Source organism: Danio rerio, chromosome 9, assembly GCF_052040795.2.
Source record: "Danio rerio strain M-AB ecotype USA chromosome 9, GRCz13ab, whole genome shotgun sequence".
Lineage (NCBI taxonomy): Eukaryota > Metazoa > Chordata > Actinopteri > Cypriniformes > Danionidae > Danio > Danio rerio.
The window spans coordinates 34,996,536-35,015,000 of NC_141029.1; the positions used below are offsets into that span (position 1 = coordinate 34,996,536).

Here is an 18,465-nt window from a genome sequence, read left to right on the forward strand (position 1 = left end):
ACGTAATAACGTTTGATTGGCTGATAGAAATGATGTCCCTGGGTCATCATAAATTATGTTGGTCTCAGGACAACTAGCACTTGGCAAAATCAGGACGAGCACCTGCCCAGTCTCAAAACTCAAAATCTCACATTAAACACTCAAGTTAGGAGATGTACTGTCAGTCCTGTGCTGGGATTTTAAAAGTTATTTTATACACTTACTTCATTTAGACAGGTCAAGGTTCAGTCAAGGATATTTGGGTTGCTCTTGGAAGAAAGCCTTGGCCTGAGAAGTCCAATCTGCTGGTTTGCATTTGTGGTAAGTAATGTTTCATTCATTTAAATTTCTCAGTGATTATAAGTATTGACAACAGCATTTGTAATATAATATAATATAATATAACATAATATAATTTAATAACAAGGTGACAGATGTTCGATGTTAGTTTTAAGCAGTTTATTGACATTTTATTTAGATTTGCTGTATCTGAATCACAATGGAAAATCTAAAGAAAACAGGTTTTCTCATGTTCCAGATGGGCTATTAGTATCTGTGTCGATTGAAGTTGCTATCTGAAACCACTGGGTGGCGTGTGTTTTCCATCTCTTACTCCTTTACATCATATCAAAGCTTCAACAAGTAAATACAGTTTAAAACAAAAAGTAAATACAGTTTCATATTAGAGACGTTCCCAGCCGCTACAACTCAATTTGTCTGCTTTTATCATGTTAACTGTATTAGTGAACTCTTATTTTCTGTCTCACTTGCATAGGATTTCTTAAAATTTCTCATACAAGCAGTCTGCAAATTGTGTAGTTGGTATTTGGTTTTAATAATCCTAAAGCATGCTAGAAAACAATAAAATGTAGTGAATTTAAGGGTAAACAAAGCTAATATTTGTGGTGGAAACAATTTGAAAAATTTCTTAAAGGTTATAATTTTTCTTAGAAAGTTGTTAATGCTTGCAGACAGTGGGCACAAATAAACAACATGAAGAACATCAAAAATAAAATGAAACCTATCTTTCCTTAATTCCTTTCCTCACCTGTCAAAATTCAGTTCAATTCAATTATTGCTTTATTGGCATGACAAATGTATTGCCAAAGCATTTATAAAGTTTACATTAAAAATAAAATGCATTAAAAAAGCAAACACGGTAAATAGTAGTATAGTGTTAATATATAGTATAATAATTATGGAGTAAAAAAATAATTATAATTATAATTAAGAAGATAAAAATGTAAATTTAACAGACAACATTTTTGGATAAAACAGTTATATTAAATAATAATCAGTATATTTAGAATGATTGATCTAGGTGCATGTGTGTCTGTTTGTAGGCACATCACTGATATTTTTATAGTCAGTTTCTTTTTATGACAGGTGTTAATATATTGTGCTGCAAGAAGGATATAATAAAAGGATACAATTCTCTCTCTCTCTCTCTTAATAATTCAATTCAATAATTGCTTTATTGGCATGACAAATGTTACAAATGTATTGCCAAAGTAAACACAGTAAATAGTAGTAGAAAAAAATTATATTTATATATAATAACTCAATAGAATATCAACAATACATAATATTATTCAATATATTATATTAATATTCAATATACCATATTATTACTCAATATATCATATTATTCAACATATTATTCTTTCAAATCAATACAAAAATAATAGATTAGAAAAAAATGTACATTAAACAATCAACATTATAGGATAAAACAGTAATAAGAACAATAACAATAATAATCAGTTTATTTACAATACATAAATACACATATACATATATAATATTTATAAGAACAAAAATAATCAGTATATTTATAATATACATAAATACGTATATATAATTTATTTACTCTCTCATTAAATTTTTAGTGGAGTCGTAAGTGGTGTTTGAATATACATATTACAAACATGTTAATTATATTCTTTCTGTATTTTGAATGGAAATGGGGTATCGGAGGGGCTCTGGTAACTGTGTACGATTCAGGAAAATTGGTGTTTAATTGGTTAAAAAAAATATGTTTTTTTAAAAATATGTAATTTTTATTTTTACTTTTCGGATGGTGTATTCAAAGATTTTTAATGTCCATTAAAAATTATTTAAGAAATAATATTTGTCCCATGATAAATTCTATGCTATCTGTATTTGTACTTTACCATTGGATGCTTGATTCTGATTGGCTGATGAATGTAGTTTCAGCAGGACTTGATTGCTGCACAGTTAAATATCATACAAAATAATGCACACAGATGTGTAACGCCTCCTGATGTTCCATAAAGCAAGTCAGATTCACATTTAGCTAATCCCTTGCAACAAAGATAAGGAATGATGTTGTTCCTTAATCAAGGACAAAATAAGAAAGTATGAGTAATTAATAGAAAAAAAAAGAAAATAGGGAAAAGGTCATTGGAAATATCTGACTTTCCACTGGCATCTCGCAGTTCTCTCATTGAAAACAGACTTTTCATGAGCTTTATCTTTTAATTTGAGGCTTATTTTGTTTACATACAACGGGGTCTGAAGAAAGTGTTGAAAATGCATGCAAGCTAGTTTCATGACACATAAGAACACCTTGATGTCAAAAGGCACGGCAGATCAGAATCAAAAGGACGTTTTAATATGTAACACAATAAAGTGACCTGAGGGGTGAGGAGAAAAACATAACATTCACGGTTACTGGAGCAGAAATACAGCATCACGAGCTGAAGGAGAGCTTATGCAAATCATGCTCATGGAATTAACAGTGCAAGTTGTACAGGCAGCAAATGATGTAAAGTTATTCATCTAAATTTGCCAAAAGTTGTTTTGTAGGATTATTAACACTGTCCATGTTTGTTTATGTATGTTCATACATTGGCTGTGCTTTAAGCTTTTTGCTTTAACAATGTGTCTGATAAACAACCTGTTGTGTGCAATATACACTTACCGGCCCTTTATTAGGTATCTTACTAGTACCAGGCTGGACCCCTTTTGCCTACAGAATTGCCTTATTCCTTCGAGGCATACATTCAACAAGGTACTGGAAATATTCCTCTGAGATTTTGGTCCATATTAACATGATAGCATCACGCAGTTTCTGCAGATTTGTTGGCTGCACATCCATTCAATTCTCCCATTCCACCACATCCCAAAGGTGCTCGATTGGGTTGAGATCTGGTGACTGTGGAGGCCATTTGAGCACAGTGAACTCATTGCCATGTTCAAGAAACCAGTCTGAGATGATTAACACTTTATGACATGGCACATTATCCTGCTGGAAATAGCCATCAGAAGATGGGTACACTGTGGTCATAAAGGGATGGACGTGGTCAGCAACATTAGACAGGTAGACTGTGGCATTGACCCAATGCCCAATTGGTACTAATGGGCCAAAGTGGTACTAATACTTAATTCCTTCATAATACCCATGTTTATGCATGCAGCTGCATCATGTATTATAGACCAGCAGGCAGATCTATGGAAGAGTACAGCTAATGATTAATATTAAAAAAGGTCATTTAATAGGTAACACAATAAAGTGACCGGAGGGGTGTCGAGTAATTTAACCTTCCAAGGTGCTGAAGCAGAAAAACAATAAAATGAGCTGAAGGGCAAATCATGCAAATGAATCATCATGTGTTGAAAATCATTATTTATGCAAGTTTCATCTTTTTAACTCTATCGTGATCATATAGTGTTCAGTAAACGTTCTGCAGCCGATGTTGTCCTCTGATGACTGAGGTTTGTTGCCACAGGCCTGTACACGCTCCTAAAGCCCCTTGATTAACCCAGCATCCATAAATATTTCCCTTTTCCATTCAGATGCCTTTTTGTGGAATGATTTCATTAGAGGAGTAATCTCCGGCACAGCAGAAACGCTTAACTGTCCATCTATAAAATTCTGGGAATGTAAGGCATCCGTGTTTGTTTGGCTGGAGAACGGTATGATTGATCATATGAGATTCTGAACAATGCTGTTTTTCGTGTGTCTCTGCCCTGGTGTGTGATTGCTTGTGACAGGTTTACATTACACATCGTCATCAAGTCCTAACATTCAGTTGATAACAGCGAGGTATATATTGTCAGCCAAACAGTACGGTTACAACAGAAAAATCTGTCAAAATACACTGTACAAAATGCAGGGTTCCACATTTATGTTGTCCTAACACAAATCAATAAAGTTAACTTAACACTTTTAACAAATTTATGTGGATTAAACATAAAACAATTAAGTTGTCCCAATGAAATCTCAAGAATTGTGTTGTTTCAACTCATTTTAAATAAGTAGTTTGAACAAGCAAAAAAAAAAATATATATATATATATATATAATATACATAATTGTGTATCTAAAAACAAAATCAAACATGAAGAGTCTCAAAAACCCTTTTTTATGAGGAACTACTTTCTTCCGGATTCAAATCATAAGCTGACAGTTGAACAGTTGAGAGTGCATCTTTTAAACTTTAGATCTGTAGTGTCTGCTTTTTGCTGGTTGTTTGTGGGCGGAGTAATACACAAAGGGTAAAGAGGCTGTAGGAGTTCTGATATTGCAGAATATCGCACAGCTATCAGCCAATCAGATTTGAGAACCAGACAGAACTGTTGTATAAATATATATATATATATGGAGTGTATATCCTCTGAAGGTTTCCCAGTAATGGGTTGCAGCTGGAAGCATCCGCTGCATAAAACATATGCTGGACAAGTTGGCGGTTCATTCCGCTGTGGCAACCACAGATTAATAAAGAGACTAAGCCGTAAAGAAAATGAATGAATGAATCTTCTGAAAGATTTTAAAATTTTGTCCAAAGAAAAGGAAGCACGATCTTGCTGATCTGTTAATGGTTAAATGTTTTTAGAGATGCTTTTCACTTCCAGAACTGCTGCTCACTGGATTTTGTAAATTTTTGTGGATCATTTTCTCTTAATCTTATTGTAAAAAATCAGTAACTGACAGTTCTATTTTGTGGTTCACAGCTGTTTTCTGAACATTTACAGTTATAAATTGCATCATGGGACCTTGATTTTTTTTCTCTGTTGACTTTTGATGTTAAAATTCAATTCTGCAGTTTTAAAGTGAGTTCTACTGACATGGTTAGTAGTTTTAAACTAATTTGTATAATTAATAATATAAAGGAATAAGTCTGTATAAAACACAGAAAAAGTGTTCACCATTTATTACCAGGTTTTTGTATCTTTTATTAGTCCACCTGGAAAATATATCCTTGTATTTAATTAGAAATGTCAATAAAAGTCACTTTTGTTTTTACTTTTCATCATCAAAAGACAGACTCTTAGCTAAACACTCATCAAGAAATTAAAACCTGGAGTTATAATTTAAGTAGCAACATAATGGGTGGGAAAAAAACATAAAATACCAGAAAATAGTAAACATTCTAGAAAATGATCTCAAGAACAATAAAAGGTGAGGAGCGCTATTATATAGGATTCATTTCATAATCAAATGATGAGTCGTAATTTGCATTTTATGGTGAATCAATAATGTGTAGTGGTTGTCACATCTTTTACTTGCAAATAAACAATGCAGCAGTAATATTAGGTTGCAAAACCCAGTTGGAGGAAAACTGCAAATACAGTGTCTTATCTATTTTGTTAGTAAAAAGTCTGTTCTTAGTACCTTTGAAATGTCTAAATGTCATCATTATTGATTAATGGCGCAGATGATCTGCCAAAATAGTTTTAAAACAGAAACATTATCTAAAAGAAACACTTCAGCCATAGTGTCAGCCTTCCTCCAGCGTGCTAAAGTAACTCCAATACCGATTCAGGATTTTAACGTTTTAATTAAGCATTTGTTTTTACCGGGCGGGTGGTGCAATGGATAGCATAATCGCCTCACAGCAAGAAGGTCGCTGGTTTAAGCCCCAGCTGGATCAGTTGGCATTTCTGTATGGAGTTTGCATGTTCCTCCGGGTGCTTCGGTTTCCCCCACAAGTCCAAAAAAAGTTATAGGTGAATTGAGTTGGCTAAATTGTCCATAGTGTATGTGTGTGAATGAGTGTTTGTGGATGTTTCCCAGTAATGGGTTGCAGCAGGAAGAGCATCTGCTGCGTAAAACATATGCTGGATAAGTTGGCGGTTCATTCCACTGTGGTCACCCCAGATTAATAAAGGGACTAAACCAAAAAGAAAATGACTCTCTCTCTCTCTCTCTCTCTCTCTCTCTCTCTCTCTCTCTCTCTCTCTCTCTCTCTCTCTCTCTCTCTCCCCTCTCTCGTGTGCACTGCTCTGTGTGAACAGCTGCACAGATGTACAACTATACATTTGCTGACAGACAGTTTGAGCTACTTATCAGAATTGAACATTTTTTTGTCTTATGCTTTACCCAGAATAAAAAAAAACATAAATACATTTAGATCATTTACTTTAATCATTACTGTTGGAATGTGGAGACTTTCAACCAGCACGACAAAAAAAAATTAAAATAAAAATTCTAAAGAAATCACCTACTGCACCTTTAGGATAGTAATATTGAAGAAAAAGGGATTTATTAAAGAACACAGTCGTATATTGTGTAAATAAAACTTTATAAATAAGCTCTCTGAACTACTCTCTGCATTCTCTCATTTGAACTGGTCATAAGCTTCAGGGGCATATTTTGCTAAGAGTGCAATTCCCACCGCTATGACCTTTAGTTGTGAAGAAGTGGTCAGGCCAAATGTGCATGTCTAATAGATGTTGAAATAGATTTTTTGTTGCTCTTTGGCTACAACAATGAACAAAGAGCAGCCCACAGTATTGTGTAGCCAGTATTTTTCCACTGCCTGTAGAAGCAGTACCAGACTCAGGAGAAAAACAGAGATAGAAAAAACAAGGTCACAGTAACATTAACCAAATAAACCAGTATAAGTTTTCACAGAACAGCTCTGTATGTTGACTGAATTCAGTCAGATGTGCACTCCATCTGTTTAGCAGTTATTCTCAGTTTCTTTCATAGATAAAGTTCAAAACTTAACTGCAGGCAAAACACTGTTCTTTCACGTACCTGACAATTTTGAGATTTTAGACTTTAAACAGTTTGAAACTGTAGATTTATATCACAATACATAATGTTCATCTGCACTGAGCCAGAAATCTCTGCTTCAAAAGCACTTGCATACACCAAACTTCACAATTTTTGTATATACTTATTTTGTGAAGATTTTTAGAAAGGGCTATATTAATAAATCAAATCTGCGTTACCATTTACAACAATTTAGTTTACAATTTTTTTTTCTGAGCTTTAGTTGATTTTTTTATTATTATTTATTATAGTGATAAAAAGTGATGTGAAATGAGTGGGGAAAAAAGTTTCAAAAAAAAAAAAAGAAGTTGACTCTTAATATGTAAAAATTAAATTAAATTAATATCTTTTTTGTGCCAGAAATGTATGCAAATTAGTGCATATTTAACAAAAAAATGAAATAATGCCTCATTTGCATTTTAGGAAACCTTTCAAAAAATGTTTGTTAGTGATCCTTAACGTAATCAACTGGAGATGTATAGTGATAGTTATTTGTTTACTCTATTGACCTACAGCCTTATTTTACTGTAATAATATGGATATATAGATGAATCTGTCATTTTCAGTGCTGAATTCAGTTTAGACAAGCAGCTTATCCCTTTGACTCGACAAGTAATGTTGAATCTCCCATTCAGGTGAAATTTCAAGCCATTATTCAAAGGGCTTACTGCCTGCAATGGCCATGTATTTTGCTCAAAACAGATTCTCTCACTTGTGGATCCCCGGAACAGTGTTCCCTTTGTTTTTTTTCTTTTACCTTCCACAGAAGGCAACATCAAATACAGTAGTGGCACACCTTACTAACGCCCTGTAGGGCTTTGCCAAACAAAAGCGTGAGGTGGAGGTTATGTCAAAACAATTATTCACCTACGCATTTTCATCGTGGAGAAAGTTTTCCACTGAGTCGCTTTCATACCTAACATACATCTGAATGGAAGCTGTCAGTGGAAAACTACTACCCTGTAACTCTCATGTTGTTGAGAGAGAGAAAAATGGAGAAAGATAGAGAGAAGGGAAATCAGGACAAGTGAAGATGCAGTGATTTATTTAACCCTCATAACAATTTTTTGACCTGGAAGAAAAGCAGTGTATATACAGATAAAGTCAGAAATATTACCCCTTAAGCTGTATAGAGGTGACTTGAAAAATATCTAGTGAAATATAATTTACCTTAACTAAGCAAAGATAAAAATATATCATTTATTAGAAATAAGTTATAAAAACCATTATGTTTAGAATTGTGTTGAGAAAAATCTTCTTTCCGGTGTGTGTGTGTGTATATATAATTAATATAATTTGAATATCTTCAAAAAGTTTATTTATTTTACTAATTCCATTCAAGAAGTGAAACTTGTATACTGTATACATTCATTCCACACAGACTGATATATTTCAAGATTTTATTTCTTAAAAATCTTGATGACAACTAATGAAAACCCAAAACTCAGTATCTCAGAAAATTTCCACCACACTATACTCAGCTAATTAAGTTAAAACACCCGCAAAGGCCTTTAAATGGTCTCTCAGTCTAGTCTAGTAATGCAGCTGCCAGAGTTCTTGATTATAAATATTGCTTCTTACTTTTTAAGGCTTTATATACTCTAGCTCCTGTTTAACCAACCTTCTGTCTTGCTACAATCCAACCCGCTCTTCAAGATTTCAAACTTCAGGCCTTTTAGTACCCATAGCAAAGTCCATTAAAGGAGGTCGAGCCTTCACATATATGGCTCCTAAACTGTGGAATAGCCTTCCTGTTAATGTCCAAGGATCAGACACACTACACTCTCTCATTTCAATACTAGATTAATGATTTATGTTTCGCTACTGAGAACCTGGAAATGTGAAAAGGGTGATTGTCTACCCCACCCATCTTGATACCACATTATAAGTTTATTCTTTTCACCTGTTTATTTCTTGATTTGTTTTCCCCAACTTCACCATTAAACCCAGCCGTCATTGGGGAATAAGCAAATCATACTAAATTGTACGAATAAAATCAAATTAGCTATTTAGTCAAAAATGTAATGAACTGCCGTGAGATGTTGTTGGCATGTCCGCTGTCTTGTGCCAGTTCATTATCGTCATTCCCTCCTGTCATGTTCCTGCCTTGTCTTGTCTTGCTCTGCCCTGCCAGTCAAGTTTGCTTTGTTAGTTGTCAGTTAAGTTTCAAACCTTGACACATTTGTACTTTTATGACTTTACAATAAGGTTCTATAAATTCTTGTACCTAATCTGAGTCTAAGTTTATTGTTCATGTTAAACAATGCATTAACTACACATCACTATTTTTGTAAGTTTACATTTCCCAGAGATTTAGTATTGCTGAATAAATGTGTTGTTCATTGCTAGGTTGACTAATCCATTAACAAATACATTAGTGTATGTGTGAGTAAACATTAACTTATTAGGCTGTTAATGTAAAGAGATTTGTTAGAATGTGTAAATTAACATTAACAAAGATTATGTAATGTTGAGCAGTCATTATTTAGCATTAGTTCATGTTAACTAATGCATTTCTCCATATATTTACCATTACAAAGATTAAGTCATGCTTCATAGATGTGTTTATTGTTAATTTGTGTAACTAATGATAGCTAACTAATACTGCTTTATTGTACGTTAAGTGTTACCATATATATATATATATATATATATATATATATATATATATATATATATATATATATATATATATATCAATAAAGCAGTTTTCATATTAAGTTTACTAATCACATATAGCATAGATTAAGTGGGAAAAGGTATTACTTCTAAAAATAAAATAACATACTAAAAAATAACAGTACTCACAAAATAATTGGTGGTGTTAAAGGTAGTGTATAATATCTGCACCAATCAGAAATGTACTCTTTGCTCACAAAGCACAGCATAACCCGAAATCCATCATGTACTCTCAAATTTACATGTATTTAAAGTAAATTACCAGTGTCTATATAATTATGCCAATTTCAACAGCTGAGTCATTTCACAGCTACCATGTAAACTCAGTTGTAAATGTGATTATCCATGTGCACACAGTATCAGTGTGAAATCACACACCAGAAAATACAAACAATTGTTAGAATGGACATATTCAAGTAACTGTCTTTATATAGTAGAATTATTATCAGCATATTATATCAGTAAACTTCCAACTAAGAGGAAGTTCTTTAACAGATTATTGTACAAATGCCAATAATGGGATTTAGGCATTATAATGGAGGATTCAGTTCATTTATTTCTATAGTGCTTTACAATGTAGATTGTGTAAAAGCAGCTTAACATAGAAGTTCTAGAAAATTAAAAATTGTGTCAGTCCAGTTTTCAGAGTTAAAGTTCAGTTTAGTTCAGTTCAGTGTGGTTTAATTTTCACTGCTGAAAGTACAAACATGTAAAAGATTAATTAAAGATTACATGAGACGCACGATTTACAGTCAAATAACCCAAGCTCACACAGTTTGTCCTTTTCAAATGAATGTCTTTTTATTAATCTGCAACTTTTGATAATAAAAGTAGCAAATGTGCAATGTACAAATCATTTGCGTATTTCAGTAAACTCCATATGTAGCTCAGAGATCATGGAACACATCACAAAGAAACTGATAACTCCCAATTTCTGCAGCACAAGGAATCTCACACTTGAACAAACTCTAAACCAGATCCCACAACAGAAACATCTGCTTTTCCCATCATTCAGTAAAAATGTAAAATATAAAATTAATAAAACCACATAAAAAAAAACCTTTGTTGTCATAAAAGGCTACGTTGAAACATATTTTATTATATAGTATATTAATAAATGACATTAAATGAAATAACAATGCTTTTAAATTCACATTTAAGTGCCTTCAAAATAGTTCTGAACCTCATCATTTCACTAGTAAATGCATGGATTAATATTCAAAAAGTTTGGATGTTGGTTCGGAAGCTTGTGGTGTATCCAAATGCCAGCATCCAAAACTTATGAAAATTTGCTCACAGTATATTTTGTTATTTAATTTCAGGTTTGGGTGAAAACAGTTATTCTGGATCTATCTTACACAAGTACAGCAGCTCATCAAACTTGTACGTTTAGTTTTAAGTAGATTTCACTTTAATAAATAAAGATAGCGCTCATTCACTTTGCGATTAAGGTCCACCACAATATTGACTGTGCAATATATCAGTACTGAACAATATGATCTGAGAAAGGAATCATTGAATAACATTCACAAGGATCATAAGAAACTAAAACAAAATTAATTTATTTTAAAGCAAAAATGAAAAAGAGCCATGTGTATATTTTCTTTTTATTTATGTACCTCTTTTCCAAAAATGATCTGTGCAAAAATGGCTCTAAAAGCATATTTTTAATTTACAATTGAAAACATCCAGACCTAAAGCAAATCCCCAGTACATTTTATTTCATCATAATGACGTCTGGAAGGCCCTTAAAAACATTTATTTTAACGTTGCTCATTTCAATAATGACTATTTAATAATAAAGCTGGCAGCTAGCTCTCTGCAACTCTCAAATGGTTGCACACTGAAGCTTTGCAGAGCTGCGCTTGGTCAGAACCTGGATGAGAAACCACATGGAAAAGCTAGGTTGCTGACGGAAGTGGTGTTAGTGGGGCCAGCGAGAGCGCTCAACCTGCGATCTGTGTGGGTCTTAACGCCCCAGTAAAGTGAAGGGGACTCTATATTGCTCAGGGAGCGTCATCTTTCGAATAAGATGTTAAATTGAGGTCCTAACTCTGTGGTCGTTAAAAATCCCAGGATATCCTTTGAAAAAAAAAAAAAAAAAAGAGAGTAGGGGTTTTACCCCAGCATTCTTGGCAAATTTTTATTATTATGATAACTGATTTCTGAATTTCTGTTGCATCCTTAGGTTAAACTTTCATTTAACAAAGACTGTGATGATATTAATACAACATTGTGAGTTTGCACTTTAAGAAAAAAAGTTACATCTTTATAGAAAAAAATCCCTCTCGCACATTTCATACTCACTAAGGCCATCTCCGCATTTCCCCTTTGTCTGAACAAATGGAGCATTCAACAGCAGATCAACAACAGGCAATGCCTGTTACTGCAGCTATAATCAAATTCTTCTTCTAGAAGAACAAGATACTGTTTTGCGCAGCAATCAGAATCGGACATCCCAGTCTTGATAACTTTGAGATATCATAATATCAGATTTCAACATAACTGACAGTGTTCTCGAGTAGTCTTTCGGGAAATAGTTGTGAGGGTGTTTCATTAACATCCTCAATCTGTGGCTGCATTTTGTGAATGATTTGTTTTGTGATGATAACATCTTTTTCACAAAAATCATGTTATATTCCCAAAAAGAAGCCTGGCGCAGTGTCTTTGTGGAGTTTGCTTTGCACAAAAGGCAACTGGTGTTTTGTTTTTCAAAGAAAGTACCTCTAAAGTCAATAATCAAAGAAATATAAATAAAACCAATCAGAACAATACAGCAATTCACATACAGAGTTACAGATACAATTTACATGAATGGACCAAACAGTTGCTTATTTGGGAATGTACAGCAATGGTACAACACCTTAGAGATATCTTTAGCATCTTTAAAGCAAAATAAATATACATTTTTTAAATAAAACTTTTACATCATGATAAACTCCCAACCATTTCTTTCTCAAAAGAAATTAATTTCATGATAACGGTGTCACACAAAACTTTGGAAACACAACTCCAGTTATACAAGTGACAAATTTATGAGGTCAAGTTTTTAAAAAAAACTTGGTGGTGCTTACAATGACATATTTGCTTATATGAAAGACAGCTTTACACGTTTAAGTACTATATCAAGGAATCACTAAGAAACAGAAATAACCAGAGGCAAAAAACTGCCCTCAATACGGTTTGGAGTGCACATATTAAGGCAAAATTCACAGAGGAAAAAAGCAGTATAGGCCAAGTCTCCATTAGCTTAGCTCAACTAAGTCTAAGCTATATAAATGCTACTGTTTCATTAACGCATTTGGTCATCAAAATGCCATGAAGAACAGCTCAAATATAAATATTTAAGGTGTGACAGAGCTGAAGAGGAAAAATAAATAACTTCTATCAGTACGATTAAAAATATTTAAAGTCCCTAAATGGAAGTTATAAAAAGAAAGATAACTCACACTGTAAATATTACAGACCCTAGGTGGCTTGTAGTAACAAATAGTTCATATAAATGTGTCGACTTTCACACAGGCCTTAAGGTACTGTACGAACTGAACATTACAATGAGAAGTACACAAACATGAAAATACCCAGCAGACAGATCAGAACCAGGCATATGTTAAGTAACAGCTTGATCTTAGGAGGTTCGTGAAGCATTTCACGAATAGTTTCTTCATCCTCTTTAATGAATTTGGGTTCGACTACAGATGTTTTTTCCTTGTGACAACAAATCCAATCAATCACTTGCAGGCAGCTCTCATCATCACTCTGGCTTTCATCCTTCTGTTTCACAAGCTTTGCGTGACCGTTGCCGTACAACTCCATTGGTGTGGATGCCTCAGTGTTGGGAGTCGTGGGATCTTGGTCACAGGGGGATGGCAGAAGAAGTTTAATGTCAGCCCCGTCGAGGCATTTCTCCTTCTGGACATCCTCAGGCACATCTTTCTTGAGGATACCATTACCACTGCCATTAGTGAGTTTGTACATCTCCTCTCGTTCAGTCACAACAAGTCTCCTCAGTTTCCTCAAGCCCCACATTGTGGTCCGCTTGATCCTCTCCTCATCTGGAGGGGTAGTACATAGACTGACAACCACAGCCACCAACCCAGAGATCCAAAACAGCCCAGCGGCAATGTACATGTAGTGGATACGAGTGATAAAAGCTGGACGTTCATCTGGTTGATCACACTTTGGCTCACGATAAATAAAGCCTAGTAAAAGGCGGGTGGTGCCTAGCACAAAGCCAGTCATGCCACCACAAAATGCACCGATCTCATTGCAACGTTTCCAGAAGACTCCGAGCAGAAAGAGGGCAGCAATGGGAGGCGTGAGGTATCCTGCCACTTCTTGGATGTACAGGTACATCTGGCCGCCTTGCATCTCAATAATGACTGGCACCCAAGCGATGCTGATAGCAACCATGAAGATCACAAATATCCTGCCGATCACCACCAGCTCCCGTGAGGAGGCACGTGCGCGCAGCATTTTATAAATGTCTAAAGTGAAGATGGTGCTTGCGCTGTTAAAAATGGAGTCCAGGTCGCTCATGAGAGCGGCGATCATCACAGCCATCATCAGGCCTCTGAGACCCACCGGCATTACACTCATGACCAGCCGAGGGTAGGCGATGTTGGAGCAGCCGGCTTGACTGCCGCACACAGCCATACAGTGCTCGGGTCCAATGCATGCCAGCTCATCTGGGAACAAAATCCGGGAGATCATTCCTGGAATAACGATGATGAACATGGGAAGGATCTTGAGCACTCCTGCCATAAGTGTGGAGCCTTTGGCATGAGCGATATTCTTGGCGGCTAACACTCTCTGGACGATAACCTGGTCAGCACACCAGTACCAAATGGATGAGGGTGTTTGACCCAACAGGAAGCCTGGCCAGGGTATGTCCTCATCAAGTGGTCCTCGTAGGAGCTTAAGGGAATCTGGCTTGGGATAGATTCGACAGGAGTTTGTGTACTCAAAGCTAAAGTTGCTGCTAGCCAGGATGGCTGTGACATTGGGAACTGCCTCCATGTACTTTTCCCGCACCCCCTCCAAACCGCCCACCTTGATCAGGCTGATGATGGTAAGGGTGAGCGCGCCACCAATCATAAGCACGGCCTGTAGAGTGTCTGTGTAGATCACCGCGACCAGTCCACCGGTCACTGTCAGCAAGGCGGTCATGCTGATGAGCAAGATGATCGACAGGTAGAGATTCCAGCCAAGAGACTCCTGAATAAAAAGAGCTCCCGCATACAAATCCACTGAGAGTTTAGTAAAGATGTACAGTAGAAGTGAGAGGCCTGCAAAGTAAATCTTCAGCCGCTTGCCTCCATAGCGCTTGGAAAGGTACTCTGGCATGGTGTAAACTCCAGAGTGGATGTAAACTGGAATGAACACCCAGCCGAGCAGCTGCAGAAGCAGGAGGGCGTTAAACTCCCAGGCGGCCACTGCAAAACCACTTGCTGCACCGGAACCAGCCAGTCCAATGAAATGCTCGCTACCAATGTTGCTGACAAAGAGTGAGGCACCTATTACCGCCCAGTTCATTGTTCGACCTGCCAGAAAGTAGCCACTGACTGTGCTGTGGTTGGCCTTCCACATGGCGAGCAGGCCAATTACGAGCACAAGGACAAAATAAAGTGCAACAACTGTAATATCCGCCGCCTCCATTGCTGGTCCTGTTTTTAACATGTTTACGTTATTATTACAGTCAAAATGGAATCGTTTTAATTGCTTATTTTAGTAAAGATTCTAGCAAATGCACATATAATCGCTTATTCCTTTGGTTTGCTGTCTTTCTAGAAGGAAACGGAAGCATCCGTCATCTGTTAGATGAATTACTATTTGGTCTTTGTTTGGTATTTGATTTGGATGTTAGTCCAACGGTGCTCTCATGAAGCACAATAGTTATTTTGGGGAGGATGTCTCTGGCTTCTGGTCTAGAAATGGCAAGAGTTTGCATTCCTGCAAGACAGCAAACACAAAGAAAGAGAGAATCAGGACATGCATTAGATCAAGTGAGGCTAACAGATCTAAGCTAACTCATTAATACTCATCACTGACTATAAATCACCAAAAATAAAGAAAATAGCTTTTCAATAAAACTTTTATTAATAACATTGTCACAGATATTTTCTGCTGAACAATATACAGAGAAAGTTTAGAAAAATAAGGCATACATTTCTGATGTTTTATTAATTCATTGTTATAGGATAAAAGAACAGAGTATTGTCATTTACTCCAATTTTTTACATTAACTTTAAATCATTTTATATTTAAAAATACTAATAATACAATAAAGACAGTAGAGCTGTGGCTAAAAATCAAGATTGTCAAACCACATCACTATTCTCTCTTGAATTGATTTACAAACAGCTATACTGTGCTTGCATCTAATTTCTTACAAATACCACTAGAATCTATAATAATCATTGATAAAGTTAGGACAAGTTTAAGTGAATTACAAGTGAGCTGTGTTTGTATTGATCTTTTTATAACTCTACCTCATGAGCGTTTGAGTATATGGTTTAAAAACAAATGCTAGCCTAGCTCTAGTGTCATCTGCTGTTAAAAACTAAGCTCAGAATAGATTTAAGAGAGAAAAGTGATGCATTTTGAAAACCACAGAATAAATGCAGAATTGATTTCTTGAACGATTGTTCACCACAGCTGTAAAAGACAGTTATAATATAGTACAACAATCAATTATGACTTCAGTTCATATTATTTTTTTATTTAATGATTATTTAATCTAATTCGATAAAATATAGAATCTTGATTTAAAAACTTTTATCAGGAAAAACAAGAAAGTAATCAGTATATAATTAAAATAAATTAAATAAATAAATAAAAATTAAATAAATGTATAATAATAAAACACTAATGTGCTGATTAATAAACATTACAAAGTCTATTATTTTTATAGTAGTATTTTTCATGTTTAAATATGATAATAAAACGATAACAATTAAACATTATTGCAATAATCAGATTCTTTTGCAAAACTTTATGAAAACAAATCTGTTTTCCCCACATTTATTGAGACCTTATTTTTAACAGAATTTGCCTAATTTCTTTATTTACAGGAAATTTATGTTTCGATCATAAACTGTGCTGCTATATCTCCCCCATGTCTCCCAGTCATTATCGCCTGTGTTTAACACTTGCATAACTAAGATATACGCAAATGTGCCGCATCATTTCCCAATCCTCTGCTCTGCCATCTGAAAACTATACCAGCTCAGACTTCAGGCAGTAATTCCTTGTGAATCATAGAGCAGATTATTGCATAACTCTGCACTGGTGGGTCCTAACAGCGAGCTTAACATCCCATCTAACAACATGCTTAAGGTCAGCCTGCAACAGCCCTGACAATTATCCAAACAGTTTGTTCTTATTAATGTTGAGCTTTAGAGTGGAAATGCAAAGATTTAAAAGTAATCACACACTATCATCTAAAACCAATAACTGACAAATTAAGGAATGACAGAAAGCAGTGACTACTGCCGTCTGTTGGTATCACCATGAACTGCTTTTAGAACTCAGCACATTGCATGTCACATATGCTACTGATTTATGCTTACAGCACAATGCAAACTTCCTATGTACAGCCTAACGCTGGGAGGCATTTGCCCAACCCTTATCAAACAAGCTCTGTTTATTTCCTCTCACTACCTGTTTTAATCTTTCTCAATAATGAAAAAAAACATAATGGTAAAACTCCAGCACTCTTTACCTTCTTTTTAAACGGCCAAGCAAATTATTAACCAGGAAAGTTACATGTGTTTGTGATTTTTCAATTGTACAGCTCTCTGAGTTGAATATGCGGTATGATGAAGGACAAAAATTATTACTGTACATTATGGCTATTTTGTCACTCCAAAACTAATATCACTCTTATTAATTTTGAAGACCACAAAAAGGGATGAAAGCCAAAATAACAGTCTTTGCCTCAACCAGGGGTGGATTTAGTGAATTTGAGGCCCTCAATTCCAGCCATGGGGCCTGAAATCCACCCTTTCTACTTTTATTTATATTGCTGTTTTTTATATCACTCAATCATCTATTTGACATTTAAAAGTAATGCAATCTATATTTTAAGTGATTAATTTTCTTAAAATAAATTTACAACTAAGGGCGAAGCAGTGGCGCAGTAGGTTGTGCTGTCGCCTCACAGCAAAAAGGACGCTGATTCGAACCTCGGCTCAATTGGTGTTTCTGTATGGAGTTTGCATGTTCTCCCTACGTTTGCGTTGATTTCCTCCGGGTGCTCCGGTTTCCCCCACAGTCCAAAGACATGCGGTACAGGTGAATTGGGTAGGCTAAATTGTCCGTAGTGTATGAGTGTGTGAATGTGCGTGTGTGGATGTTTCCCAGGGATGGATTGCGGCTTAAAGGGCATCCGCTGCGTAAAAACTTGCTGGATAAGTTGTTGGTTAATTCCGCTGGGGCGACCCCAGATTAATAAAGGGACTAAGTCGACAAGAAAATCAATGAATGAATGAATGAAATTTACAACTATATATATATATATATATATATATATATATATATATATATATATATATATATATATATATATATATTATTTTATTTTATTTTATTTTTTATTTTACTGCCGGACTGCTCCATGATGGATATTTTATTTCGTAATAATATCATTATATAAGACTACATTATTATAATAATATTATATTTGATTGTATACTAAAAAATACATTAAAATTGTATTTGTTTAACTCTCACCATAACAAATATGGTAGAAAACGATGTTATATATAGTTTAAAGGTATAATT

At 34.9% G+C, this 18,465-nt stretch overlaps 1 protein-coding gene across 1 annotated transcript in view; it reads right to left on the reverse strand.

Annotated features, from left to right (window-relative positions):
* Positions 1-10,456: 10,456 nt before the first annotated feature.
* The window catches only part of slc5a3b (solute carrier family 5 member 3b), a 9,383-nt gene continuing 1,374 nt past the window's right edge, over positions 10,457-18,465 (reverse strand). Inside the window, exon 2 of the mRNA XM_087268125.1 lies at positions 10,457-15,633. Coding sequence (XP_087124251.1) covers positions 13,231-15,360 — 2,130 coding nt within the window. The 5' untranslated portion in view covers positions 15,361-15,633 and the 3' untranslated portion in view covers positions 10,457-13,230. The remainder of the gene's footprint in view (positions 15,634-18,465) is intronic.